The 14,511-nt window shown below is 51.4% G+C and overlaps 1 protein-coding gene across 3 annotated transcripts in view; it reads right to left on the bottom strand.

Annotated features, from left to right (window-relative positions):
* The window catches only part of Col5a1 (collagen type V alpha 1 chain), a 148,685-nt gene that overhangs the window by 58,243 nt on the left and 75,931 nt on the right, over positions 1-14,511 (bottom strand). For all 3 annotated transcript variants that reach the window (XR_015683452.1, NM_134452.3, NM_001429592.1), the window contains 12 exon segments: positions 14,180-14,236; positions 12,995-13,048; positions 12,650-12,703; positions 11,282-11,335; positions 10,051-10,104; positions 8,410-8,463; positions 6,876-6,920; positions 5,245-5,298; positions 4,542-4,586; positions 3,970-4,023; positions 3,826-3,870; positions 2,853-2,906 (listed from right to left, as the gene is read on the bottom strand). Coding sequence is in view for 2 of the 3 variants with exons in the window: in NM_134452.3 (NP_604447.2) it covers positions 2,853-2,906; positions 3,826-3,870; positions 3,970-4,023; positions 4,542-4,586; positions 5,245-5,298; positions 6,876-6,920; positions 8,410-8,463; positions 10,051-10,104; positions 11,282-11,335; positions 12,650-12,703; positions 12,995-13,048; positions 14,180-14,236 (624 nt within the window). In the remaining variant the exon portion in view is untranslated.

The following is a 14,511-nucleotide window of genomic DNA, read 5'->3' as shown; positions in this document are numbered from 1 at the left end:
CTCTCTCTGTCTCTCTCTCTGTTTCTCTCTCTGTCTCTCTCTCTCTCTGTCTCTCTCTTTCTTCCCCCTCCTCCTCCTCTCCTCTCCTCTCTCCCCCGTCCCCCTGCCCATCCATGTGCGTGCATGTTGTTTATAGGCATGTGTATACATGTATGTGAGTGCATGTAGGGGCCAGAGCCTGGTATTGGGTGTCTTTCTAGACTGTTCCCCATTGTAACCATTAAGATGGGATCTCACTGAACCTAAAACTCTATAGATGGGCTGGCTGTGAAGGCCCAGGGATCTGTCCGTCTTCTCTTTCACAGGCCTGCACTGCCATGCCCAGCCTCGATGCATGCTGGGCTAAGCACTTTCCTAACAGTGCCATCTTCCTGGCCTGTCAATCACTCTTTCTTCACAACCAAAACTAAAGGAATGCTGGAGCAAAACAGCCTCAGCACAAGCCTACCTCTTCAAGGTTTATCAACAGTAAGCTGCTTTTGTAAGGGAAGCCATTCATCTTCCCTCCCTTCCAAACACGGACAGCTGGATCTGTTTAGGGCCCCCCATGTCTTTCTGGCCCACCTGCTGTCTTTGGGCACAGGCAGAAACCAGGCCTCTCCCACTGCACATTTTAAAGCTTCAGTATTGGACCCTGACAGAATGTGGAATCACCTAGGAGCCAACCCTAGGGTACGCCTTTGAGGGAGCTTCTAGATTAGGCTAACTGAGGTAAAGACCCTTCCTAACTGTGGGGAGCACCATCCCATGGGCTGAGGTTCTGGACTGAATGAAAAGATCAAAGCGAGCAGAGCACCATGCTCTCTGCTTCCTGCTGATACAATGTTACCAGCTGCCCGGTCTGCAGCTGCCTGCCATGACTTCCCTGTTCTGATGGACGTACACCCTCAGACCGTGAGCCCCTCCTACCTTAAGCTGTTTTTGTTTGGTATTTTGTCACAATAGTAGGAAAAGTAACTGATAAAGCCAGGAACAGAGAAGAGAGTCTCCAGGCCAGGAGGTTCTGGTGCACACACAAGATGTAAAAGGAGACCATACTCAGGGACCTGACCCTAAAGGGAAGGAGGCGTTCGGGGTGGTGAGAGGAATTACAGGCCAGAACCAGCTAGGTCTGTGGAGGCCTGAGACATGTATGGTTACAGAAAGGGTGTAGCTGCTCTCTCCTCCCTGCAGGAGCTATGTGACACTGTGCAGTAGACCTCCATCTGTGCGTATCACCTACAGGAAACCGGACACTCGGGAACTATGGTCCTGTGACCAAGAATGGCCAATGGGGATGGATGAAGCCATCTACAGGCCAGTTCCCAGACCTCCATGTCTACTAGAAAAGGTGTCATTGACACCGTGTGTGTGTGTGTGTGTGTGTGTGTGTGTGTGTGTGTGTGTGTGTGTGTGTTCGCGCGTGCGCATGCATGCGTAACACAAAATACATGACAATTAAAAAGACAGAAGTGGCACACTGGGAAATACCAGTCACTCAGCTCCCAAACTCCCTGGATGTTCACACAGAAATGGGAGTGACTACACTTATTTGCTCAGGCCAACCGAAGACAATCTGGGGTCTGGGATTCACTGGCCCAAGTGACCTTAGTGTGGAGTGGAGTTGGCAGCTGATAGTGAACCAACCCTAGCACATTAGCACACGAGACATCCCACTTTAGTCTTTCTTTATACATTTGCATGTGAGTGTATGGTGTACATATGTGTATATGTGTGTATAGTGTATATTTACATGTAAACACATGCATGTGTGCATGAGCACATGGAGGCTTGAGGCTGATGTCAGGAGTCATCCTTGGTCACTGCTCCGGCTCATGCACAGACCTAGAGACTGGCAGCCAGCTTGCTGTGGTGAGTCCCGTCTCTGCTTCCCAAGGCTGGAATTGTACACCATGACCACCCAGCATTTACAGGGGGTCTGTAGATCTGAGCATTGGTCCTCCCATTTGTGCAGCAATCCCTTCATGCCCCTGAGGCATTTCCTCAGCACCCCCCCATCTACCCCCTGCATTTACACTTTAATGGTGTTATTAAAATAATAAACGAAACTGTCGTAAATAATTAATGTATCTCATCTTGCCTTCTGAGATACATTCTTTGGGTTTCCCTAAACACAAAAGAGCACACGAAGTGAGAGGGGGAGGGGAGAAATTGGAGGGACGAGTTTAATAATTTACTTTAAAAATACTTAAATTTAAAATTAAAAAAAAACTCTCAAACCAGAGGGCATCTTCAGGCAGAATGGCAGGTGTTGATAGGCATGTGTGTGCGTGCAAACACACACACACACACACACACACACACACACACACACACACACCCCTAACTGCTTCCTCTTCCCCGCTCCCCTTTTTCTGCACAGCCCCCCACCCGCACCCCCCAGGTTGGACCTGTCCTTCACTTGCTATTTCCAGGCACTGTCTAATCTGGCTCCCAGCTGTGCTCACTGCAGACTCATTGCCCCCCACCCAGCAGCCTCTCCCACCCCAAACTCAAATGTGTGAACACTAAAAATACCTCTGGCACACCCCGCCCTTCACTTCCCCCACCGGTGACAGGTGTGATGGCTTGGAGCCCAGCCCAGTACACCTTGCAGTTTCAAACATGATGCTGAGTTCGGGGACTAATTTGCACACCCTAACAAGTAAGTAATGCCCCCTCTGTAGTCACATCCCCTCCGGGACAGGAACATGGTATGAAAGATTGTCCAGAATCCAGTCATCACTCAGCACAGAGACCAGAGCACATGATCTTCATCCACAGTGGCTCTGGGCAACCATGCTCCCAGGGCCCCTCTGGAGAGGAGATGAGCTTCCTGGAGAGAGAGGAACAGGGTGGGGGACACTACTCACCGGGGGTCCATCAGCTCCGGGCATTCCTGGGAGACCTGGTTTCCCCAAAGGACCCTAGTACAAACAAAACAGTTTGTGAGGGAACACTGGACGCTTATTCCTTTCCTGGGATGTCCAATCCTTCTCTATAGATCCCCAAAGTAAATATTCTGACATTGTCACTCAGGATGCCTGCTGAGGTCCCTCCTCTCAGCATCCAGCTCTCTTTGAACTCAATGAGTTGCCTCCTCTACCAGAACCTTCAGTTCTGCTTTGGGAGCACCTCCATCCTCATCTTCTTCCTCAATCTCATCCCCTGAGATGCTGCTGTCCTAGGAGCCTTCTGAGGCAGCTCCCAGCATAGCACCTTCCTCAGGTTCCCCACAGACTCCCTCCCATGGCAGGCCAGTGACAGGGCCACCAAGCCACCACCTATGGCATTCTTAACAAGGTCCAGGTCTACTACAGTCTGGTTGTATTTCAATAAGCTCTCCCAGGATCTGGATGCCCTCAGAACCATCTCTGTAGAGCTTTGTGCTGGTCAAGACCTAGACATTTTACATTTCCTGAAATAACCCATGCCTGGGCTCTGCGATGCTGTTGGAAGGGCAAGTCCCAGGACCTGGTAAGTACTAGAAGTCTACGTGCCAAATTTACCAAAACTCAACTGAATAAGACACCCAATTTAATCTTCTGATAAATAGCGCCTTCTTCATACTCAACAGTGTGTGCTGGTTTGAGGATTGCTAAAACTGTCACCTCTACACGAAGATGGCGAGCAAATGGATGTATGAATCTATGGATCAACTAATGAGAAAGATTCAACATCTACCCTGAGGCTTATGCTTCATTCCCAGAGGCCTGAACTCCAGGCCCTTCTGGGAGGCACGGTGCACAGCCTGCTAGTGAAGGGCAGCCGGTCTCCCAGGCCTGCACAGAAGTATGGCCCATGAAGAAGGCAGCCTCTCTTCACACATCCATCTGGCCCACCTACCTTTTCTCCTGGAGGACCAATGGCACCCTGGGGACCGGGAAGACCCTAGGAGAAAAAACCAGCAGAGGAATGAGAGGACTGATCAGAGGCCCCTCCTCACCCTCCACCATCTTCCCACTGAACCCACCTTTCTGAGACACTTACCTGGGCACCAGGATTACCCTGCTGTCCTGGGGGCCCAGGCTCTCCCTGGGGACCCTACAAACAGAGACAAAGGCCCTGAGAAGAGGTCTAGGAACCACACACCATTTTGGAGAAATCCCATTTCTACATTTTCATCTTTCCCTCCTGCTCTGAAATGTCCACCCGTAACCCCAGGAGTCGATTGTGGGAGCAGCTTTCTGGAAAGGAGATATGCCTGCCTTCAGTGGCAGATTCAAAGGGCATGTGGACTTGCACCTAGCACCCTGGTATCCATCAAGGCAGAAAGTGTGACAGGAGCTGAGCAGGCAATACTCTATTGGTAGAAATGTGCGCCCTTGAAATAGATACAGAGCTAACAGACTCATCTGGTGGAGCTGACCTCCGACTCCTGGCTGGACTGGTGCTGGCATGACGCTTTGCCACCAGAGGGCAGCACCAAGCCGCGGGCCAGAAGCTAAGGTGCCCACTCTTCTACCCCAATTTCCAGCTGATGCAGACTTCTACAGTCAGACATGGACTGACCATCATCACAGCCATCATCAAAGCCAGGTCATGTGACCCCTGGGACTCACCACATTTCCTTTGGGGCCAGGCTGGCCATCCATACCCGTCACACCCTGTCGGAGAGTTATAAAGAAAAGGTATGTTCAGCACACAACAAGCAAACCCACTCTGCATGTTTGCACATAGGCCCAAGGTAGTCTCTGGGGAAAGGGCAGACTCGATGGTCCACCACCCACAGCTGAGGCTACTAACCCTTCACAATAAGGTAGCGGAGGCAGAGGCACTGGACCCCAGCACCCTCAGAATGAGCAGACCCTGAGTTCTAGAAAAATCTCCTAGAGAGGCTGAAGAGGGCAAAGCCAATCTCACCGACCAAAAACAGATCCCCAGTCGAAACCATGAGCTTCTTCCTCCTTCCCAAAACCACCCCCCCCCCAAAGATGCTGGAAGGCCTCTTAAGCAGAGGGACAGTGTGGCATCCCAAGGTATTACTTAGGGCATAAAAACAACAGTAACAACAACAACAACACAGCAGGTGCTGAGTGCCAGAACGGGGGTAGAGAAGTCTAAAGGGGCAGCAAGCCCAGCTGCCTGAGTCCTGTGCATTTTCTGGTTCCTCACATATGAGCATGAATGCCCCCCAACCCCTCCCACCTACATCCGGTGCACTCTAAGCTCAGCATGGCCCCAAGGCTTCAATGTAGCTAGCTGGGCCAGAGGGTTTCTGGGGCTATAGTGTGCACACACATACCAAGAGGTGACAGAACTTACAGGAGGTCCAGGTGGGCCAGGGGGGCCTTTTGGCCCAAGCAGACCACGTGGTCCCTGCAAGAAGAGAAGATGAGGAAGGATTGGATCCCGGCTGGAGGTGTGGCCTGCTCGTCTGCCCTGTACAGCCCAGACCCAGTACCCTGTGCCCGACTAGAGCTCTGCTGGTGAATCCAGAATCCTCTTCCTCTCTACTGGACACTGGGACTCCTGGTATGGAGGGGCCTGGCTGGGCACCAGGGATGTCCTCAGGGAAGAGGTCTTTTCTGCCCGTCCCTGATACTCAGGAAGGTGAGCACAAAATCTCTCCATTGAAAACTCGTGAAGTTACAGTGTGCTGCTGGGTCCTGTGTTTACCACTGAGCATTTCTTCACTCTCCCCGGTGACACCACAGTGTTGTCATTTCTGGGATGACAGAATTCAAGGGAGTAGGGAACAGGCTCAGAAGACAGCAGGCTTTTTAGGGGACAGCTACTTGGGAGAGTCACAGTCTTTCTTCCCTTCCTCTGGGAATTGAAGGGCTGTGCCCAATGCCTGTATCCTACACAGAAGGCCTAGCCTGAGGCACAACTGAAGTGTGGGGTGGGTGGGGCTCTAGGGGAATGGTCCACCTTGAAAATTAAAGGCTTTACTCAAGGCACATGGATCTCAACTGTCCTTGATTTTGACAGAACCTTTTAGATGGGTGGAAAAACAAACAAAACAAAGAAAGCCCAACCTTGCCTCATGTTCTCTGCGTCTTAAATGCTTCCTTTGTTATTTTAACAGTCTTACGTTTGTGAGATAACCCAGAAGGCACCACTTAGATGTGTGTTAAGGAGAACAAGGCTGACAGATCCTCCTCAGTGGCTAATCAGACACTGAGGGTATAATTTCATCCCAAATGAACCTGAGTGCGCCAACCCATGCTCTGCCCTGTGCGGTGTTTAAGGCGTAGCTCATCAATTAGCTTCACCAGATACAAACGGCCGCCTGACTTGGATAACAAAGGTAGGTTTCTGAGCATCAGTAAATGAAGGATAATTAATGTCCTCTTGCCCTTGTGGAAATCTGCTTTAAGCCTAAATACAAGTTGGCTGGTAGAAGACAGCTTTTCCTGCAGTGGGCTGGGCACTACCCTGTAGGGTGCAATTGCCAGATGTGTGCAAACTTGGACCTATTCAGTCTCCTCAACTGTCCCAGCACCCACTATGGCTGCTGACTGGATGTCTGCCATGGTGCCCGGGACACCTATCACAATGCCCTCAATGCCCACTATATATACTATGTCCCTGCTATGATTCTTGCCGAACGCCCACTATATTGTGTCTTCCTGTCTACTCTGATACACTTGGGTATCCACCATGGACTCTCTGAATGGCCTCCATGTTGCCCATGGACACTCAGCATAATTCCACTGCAGTTATGCTGCCCCTGGGGCATTTGCAACAGCTCTACGGCGCCCACCTTCCTCCTGTAGAAAGGGTCAGTATACATTCCCCAGAGTTGTCCAGCCCCTCGTGTCCTCCCTCTTTTCTTTCCTGGGCGAATGTCACTTGCCTCTTTCCCTACACCAAGCTCTCTAACCTACTCCATATCTACCAACTTGTGACTGTGGAGCTGAGGCCCAGACTCCCACCGGTCAGTGACTTACAGGCTCCCCAGGCAGCCCCCTGGGCCCAACTTCTCCATCGTCACCCTAGGGAGAAAGAAAAAATGTTTAGGGATAAGCATTGAGACCTAGGTACCCAGAGACCTGGGTATCCCCCCGCCACACACACACACACACAGCCCACAGGCAGGATTCTGCTGCTCCTCAGGTAATACACTAATCAGTTAATGCAGGGTCCATTGCAGAGACCCCTGTCCTAATTCTGGAGCTGTAAGGCTGCAGCTGCTGCGCAGAACAGTGAGACTTGGAAGCAGGTCCTGCTTCCCAGTTACAACTGCAGCAAGGGCAGTTAGGCAGACACTGAGTTCAAGCCTAGCCACCCTTGTTAGTAACAGAAACTGAGAAACAGAGCATCAGGAGAGAGGCAGAGGAGCCCCCAGACAGGCTTCAGCTAGCTCAGGGTCTGCCAGGGTCCAGACCATCCAGGTCAAGCTCAGAAGAGCCTTTTCTCCCTGACTCCAGATGGGATGGCTGCTGATTCGCTGGGTCACACCTGGGGCTGCTAGCCAGGATGCTGCCTCCTACCACCCGGCTCTCCTGCCTTCCTCAAATACAAAGACATGTATGCTCACATACCACCTGCCGGCATACATGCACATGTGTGCCTACGTTCAATAACATATAATATGCATATGCACACATATATGCACACACATGTACATACATGCACACACCTAGGAGCACACTTTTGCATACACAGTAATGAACATGTATGCACATGCTGTGAGTACACATATGTATACAAAGGTATACAGGTGCACACAAATGCATGCATATGAAACCCACCATGAATCAGGAGGGTAGGGCATCGAAAAGCACCCCTCTCCTTCCTTGGCTTGCAGCTAATTAGGCCAAGGTCCAGATAGGGAAACTTCCCTGACAAAATCCAAAATCCAGAGAGGATGGCACTCTCTCCTACTTTCCTGGGATTTGTGAGCTCCCAACAACAGTGCAAGGAGCCCCTTAATCCTATCATGCATTCTCTGTCATGCACATGTATGTTGTGGCCTGTGAGCTCAGCCTCCAGCTGCTGAGGATACTGGGAATGGACCCTGAGGAGTCCTCTGGGCACAGAGGCCCAGGCTAAGAAGCCCGACTGCAGCCCTTCCCTTCCCCCTCTATTCCTATATTCAGTTACTTCACCAGTGACTTCCCTCATCCCTCCATCCGCTGCCCTCCCTGAGCCCTTGCTTCTCCACCTGACACCTCATTTAGATGAGATCAGCAGAGCCGCTGAGCTCATTAAGCCCCTGGCATCTCCATCCACGGGATCCGGGACACCTGCCTCCTGTAGTTAGAGGCTTCCTTCCTGAGACCCATGACAGTTTGACCCTCATCGGCAAGAAGGATAAAGTAAAATGAATGCCTGCGCCTTGCTTCAATCTCAGAAGCACACAGTCACCTGCCTAGGCCAACACGTATTCTTTCTTTTCCCGGCACCCCCATGGACCCTGCCGGGCCTGCACTCAGAGTTTTCCAGTGTAAACTCAGAGAGAGGATGCTGAGAGATACGTACCCTTTCTCCATCATCTCCTGGGAGTCCCGGCGGGCCAGAAGGACCAGGGTCACCCTAGCAAATCAACCAGGATCAATGTTAACCACTGCAGAGCAGATTCTCCACAACTGTCCCAACCCTTTTTTTTTTTTTGTCCTCTTAATTCTAACCCTGAATACCCTCGGTCTTGCAGGCTAGTTCCCCTGGGAGGAGGGCATATGCTGAGTGCTCAGTCTAGTGGCTAGCCAAGAGCCTTACACTCAAGTCCCATCTGGATACCTTGCCCATGGCAGAATCACCAGACTGAGCACCTAGCAGGCTTCTTTGGAACCACAGACAGGCAAGCACAGTGGGCATTCAGTGTGAGGGAGGGCACCACAGAAAGGATCACCCTAGACCAAGAATCCCTGAGGGTCAGGGCTGATTTCACTTCAGGCAAACCTGCAATTCCCAGTCTCGCCTGTAGCAGGCGCTCAATGTGTACCCTCCCAACCACCCCACCACTGGTGACTGTGAGCTTGTTTTCGTGTAATTACGAGAGAATAGAAGTGACAGCTGTGGTGAGTTCTAGCCGACACTATTCAGCGTATACAGAGCACAGATTTTTTTCACTGTAAGACCCATATCTGCATACTTTATGCCCATGTTCCTGTATGTGCATATGTTTTTGTCCGCATTTAGGCATGATTGTATTGTTTCGTGTGTGTGTGTGTGTGTGTGTGTGTGTGTGTGTGTGTGTGTATTACCTGCAGGTATTATACATGCATGTATGCTCATGTCTGTATGTGACTGGGTAAGTATGAAAGTCTGTGCCCATGTGTATCAGTTTGCATACACGTGTGCTCCTGTGTGTGTGTGTATGTGTGTGAGCACATGGTGTCTATGACCCTATGTCTGTGTGTACCTGTATGTGTATGTGCTTATGAATGTGTGCACATGTATCTGAATCCTAAGTGATTATGCTTGTTATATATGCCTACATATCTCTGTGCATACACACGCATGCCTGTGAATATGTGTATATGTGTATGCACATGTGTGGCCATGAATGTGTATACATTTATATGTGTATGGATGAATATATGTCCTTGTGCCCTTGTGTGCATGCCTGCGAAGGTATATGTGTACACGTGTATACACACATACATGTGTGCCTGGATGTCTCCAAAATTATAAACTTGACAAATAAACCCATTTTAAGGTAAAGCAGGCAAGAGAGGAACCACTCCCAGCTAGAGGTGAGAAAGGCAGTCAGGTACCAAGGTGGTCCAACCCCAGCCGTCCTTAGCAGCGTTCCTGGGGCCACAGCCTCGGTGCCCTGACTCTAAGCTTACTGCTTGGATTTCTCACGAATGTGAAGCCTTCTAGAAGTGCCTTCTAGAAAATTCTAAAACAAGTTCTAGCACATGTTTCCCTCACTTCTCTGTCCCCTGTGACACCCTGGGGTGAGGTGCTTGCTGGCATGCTCGTAAGCTCGGGTAGGAAATCCAACTTCTCCTGACTAGATCTCCATCAAGAGATTCTATTCAAGGGCTTCAATTCTAGGAGCCCCAGAGCACTTCACACAGAGACACTGTCAAGTAGAGGAACCTGGCCCCACTTCAGGAAGCTGAGACTGTCGGAAGGAAAAGACCCTCCCCAAATCCCACAGCAAATACTCACTCTATGGCCTTTCTCTCCCGGCAACCCAGCCAGACCATCAAAGCCACGGTCACCCTGCAAGGACAAGAGAGCCACATCAAACAACCCACACCCAGTAGGGCCTAGTGCTATCCTTAACTCAGCCCCCTGGACCCAGGGCCCTCTCATGGCCCTGCACAGCCCTCCTGCCTCAGGCCACTCTGGAGTCTGTATATGCTACCTCCTCTCCCCAAGCAAAGCAGAGGTTAGGAAGGGAGGAGCAGTGTTGTCCCCAAGGCAAAGGCCTGGGCATCCTTGGGAACGTACACACAGTTAATCAGTGGCTTCTGTAAAGTCAGCATGGGTTCATTTGCTGAGTCTCCCCCTGCAGGGACATCCTCATGGACCTGATGGCTGCAGCTTCATGTCCTGAGGACTGTCACACACCAGTGTTCACACTCACTGATGGAGACCCCAACATCGTTACCTGCAGGGACCCTGGCTCCTGCCTCCCAGACTTATGGAGCCCAGAATCAACACCCATCATGTGGGCGTTCAACCCAGGTAGGATGAAATAAGAGTAGGGGCTTTTCATAACTTTTTGTTAAGAGATCACAGACCGCTTGACAGAACAGTAAGATTCTCCTATCATCCCCAGCCTTCTCTGTTCATTGACTTGGGAGTCGCAGGAAGTGAGACTATGGAACGAGGGGACCCAGCACAGATGTACTGAACGGTGACAGTTCCTGGTGACTAAGGCATGTGGGAGAGAGTTCATACCGGGTCGTGGGAAGAGGGATGAACCCAGGATCCACAACGCCAGGGGGAAAACAGCTGTCACATGTCTATATGAGTTCTATGCATGCATGGAAGCCCCCTGTTCACACACAGATTATGTCTTCTCACTCCCACAAGGCCTGACTCCTGACTTTCCAAGGCAGGGCAGGAAAACTCTCGTCCCGTAGCCCTGAGATCGTCTGGCCACCCAAGCACCAAGGGTGTGGCCTGCTTACTTGCACACTCCCAATGGGTTCTCCCTGGATCTACCCCGCTGCATTCAGTGCCCACATGAACAAGGGCACCTGCCCCTTTAAGGAGACTGAATCTCACCTGTGCAAGTCACCTGTCAAATCCATCATCTCAACACATACCAGAGGGGGCTCATCAGAATGAGTAAGCGCCCCCTGCAGGCACACTCATCAAACATGATGGTTATGTCATCAACGTGACATCAGGGATTGTGGTGGATGTATGGGTGTGGGTGACAGCCTACCTTGGGGCCTGTTTGTCCAGGCATGCCTCTGGCACCATCACTCCCAGCACGGCCCTGGAACAGAGGAGACACGCAGTTCAAATGGGAGAAAAGGCAGCCCACCACATCCTTTGGGAGCAGCTTCCCAGTAAAACAAGCAGAGGAGAGAGAGAGAGGACCACGGAAAGCATTCCAGTCAAGGGTGATTGTCCGCTATCACCACACTGGACAGGAGACCCAGATCCAACATCCCCAAGGCTATGCCACACCACTGGCAAATAAGAGTGTAGTGTTGGTCTCCCTGATGCTGCCTGACCTAGGCTTGTAAAGGATGATGGATTTGGAAGATCTAGTGCAGAGAGCTTGCTTTTCTGGCTCCAGTGACATGCTGCTGACAGCATGGAGACTCTCAGTCCTTTGCTAACGCTGGGAAGAAAATTAAAGACCAAAGATGCATGGCAGAGATAAAGGCCTCTCTCAGTCTACCTAAGCAAGTATGAGACCGGTCCAGAGGGTGTGTATCTCACTCAGACAATACATCCACCTAGAGGCAGGGTCTGCACTGTGTGGACAGCTGGCCACCCATCTTTGTCCACTCTCACACTTGCTTCCCTGTCATGGAAAACATTCGAGGGCAAACCCAGGGTGCCCAGTTGATTGCCATGGGACTGAAGGTCCCAAGCCGAGACTTTAAGAGTCTGCTATAAAGGCTATAGTCACCATGGGAAGAGGAACAAGGGGACAGAAACCTGCCAAACCCCTGCTCACTCTCGAGGCACACCGGCCTTTTCTTTCCTATCTCCTGTAGAGGCCTCATCATGGGTTGAGGTTGTTGCCCGTGGGTTTCTGGTCAGGCACAGAGGCTGCGTGGACAGTGTTATGTTTGGTCTCCATGTGCAACACATGAGGTCTGTTTGTAGGAACAGGTCAGGTCAATTAAGACTTTCCTAGTCTTGCTGGTGTGTGGTCATTCCTTTTCAATAGGGTGGCATCTTATAGCAGCTGTGTGCCTAAGGAAACCAGACAGACCCATCCAAGAAGACAGCGTTCTCAACAGGAAATCCCAAGAGACCAGTGAGCTGAAGAAAGACCTGTGCAGAGCCAAGATAGTCATTTCTGGACAGGAGGCATGGGGTGTCCCCAAAGACAAGGCCCACTATCAAAAATCAACAATGTGGATCCAGCTCCTGCTGTGACCTGTCTAGAAGATGGCTTTAGGGACAGATAAACCATCTCACCCCTGGACACACAGCATTTGTTCCTAAGCAGTGGCTCAGACACAGCTTTGGACGTGGACATGGGACCATGGGGTTCTCAAGGGGACGGTCTATCTCAGGTCTGGGCATGGATGCTGTCCCACACCTCATGGTTTTAGTACCAAGCACTTACCCGTCTTCCAGGCTTCCCTGTTGGGCCGGGTGGACCTTGCACACCTCGAGGACCCTGCCAGAAACCAGAGGACAAAGCATCAGGACAGGCCCCTCTTCTAAGGAAAGAGAAAATTCATCCCATGCATGTCAACCTAGCCTAAGGCTTGCTGTTCGAGTTGCTCACATGTGGGTATCTTGGAGGTACTCCCCTAGTGAGGGCTAGCAACAGACAACACAAAGAGCTTGTCCTATGGTAGCAAGTAACAATTCTCCCTGCTTCTGATGAAGAAATATCAGCAATTGGGCCACCACCAGCAACTGAGTCACCTTCCTGAGAGCAAAGCAGAGATAGGTTCACACGTACCTGAGGTCCCATGTCTCCTGGCTCACCCTTCAAACCTCCACTCCCAGGAGGACCCTAGGGAGACAGTATCAAGTCAGTGTGTACTCAAAGAAGTGACTTAAGGATGTTGTGTGCGGAGCAGGGAAGGAGCCTGCAAGGTTAAGCCTGCCCACTGTGACAAAGGAAGGAACATGAGGTCTAGGAGGCAGAGAGATCTGCAGCTGCCAGGCTCTCTTCCTGGAGCTTGGTAGAATCCCAGGAGATAGGATTCACATAGCCCATAAGGTCTTAAGAGGTTTCTCTCCTGCAGGACAAGCTGGCCCATGGGTTATGACCGTCCTTAACTCGGAACACAGTGCACCACCTATGGGCCAGTTCAAGTTAAGACCTCCTGGGAGACTGGCTTCACCTCCTGGGTGAAGGGGACTGAGACCAGACCTGGGGGTGGGAGGTAGCCTATGTCAAAGTCAGCTAGGGGCCCAATGGCATAGGAATCCTGTGTCCTTAGGGTTGGGGATTTAGCTCAGTGACACGGCATTTGCCTAGCAAGCTCAAGGCGCTGGGTTCGGGCCTCAGCTCTGGAGGAAGGGGAGGTGGCTATGTCCATGTAGGGTCGTACTCCCAGTGCCCACAGCACGTATTTGACACTTGGATGACAGCCAAGGGTTCCTGACTACATAACGTCCCTGCTGTACTGTGAGGCCTCAGAGGAGAGCCAAGCGGAGGCACCTAGGCCTGACAGAGTTAAGACTGCAAACCCAGTGCTGTTCCCAGCCCCGGGGTCACCTCTGACACCGGGACAGAACTTTAAGGAAGAAGACCCCAAAAGACAGAGGCTGAGTCCTCATAAGTCAAAAGTGCAGCCAGCATAGGTGTAAGGGCTGTCTCTGGGGACAGCTCCAGGCCTCTAATACAGCAGTCCCCCTACCTGCTGTGTTCCCAGTGATAGAGGAAAGTGGGAGGAGCCTAGAGCCTGTCCTTCACAGGAAGAGTTTGGAGTTCAAATGCAGACATGGGGAGGGAGCATCCCCATCTCCCCATCATACTTAAACTGAAGGCTATTTCCCAGGGATCCCCAAAAGTTTAGGTGACCTTGAACACAGCCACCCCCCTGACACATACTCCCACAAAGGGATAGAACAGCTCCAAGAGGCCACCTGTCTGCACTGGCTCCACCAACTGGCCCCAGCCCTGCCAATCACTCACCATGGGGCCAGGTCTCCCGGTGAGACCCATTGGACCAGCTGGTCCCCTTAGTGCCAACTGTAAAGAAAAGAGGAGGAAGTCAGAAAAAGACTCTGCCTGGCCCTGTCCTGGTTTTCTGGCCCCTGTTCTATGAGACGTGATCACGAGGAAAAGTAGCCCAGGACAGAAAAGACTAGACTTTCACAGAGAAAGTCTCGCTGACCCAATTCTGGGCTCTCAGCATCTCCACAGGGAAGCAGGACACAGAGGTAGAAGTTAGTGCTACCTGCTGACCCACTGTGGGCAGGGTCCCTAAAGCCTTTCCTTTTAGCCCTGTTGGAGAGGTGGACCAC

Source organism: Rattus norvegicus, chromosome 3, assembly GCF_021556685.1.
Source record: "Rattus norvegicus strain SHRSP/BbbUtx chromosome 3, alternate assembly SHRSP_T2T, whole genome shotgun sequence".
Taxonomy (NCBI): domain Eukaryota; kingdom Metazoa; phylum Chordata; class Mammalia; order Rodentia; family Muridae; genus Rattus; species Rattus norvegicus.
Note: the sequence above shows the minus strand (reverse complement) of the source record. Positions and strands in the feature narration are given on the sequence as shown.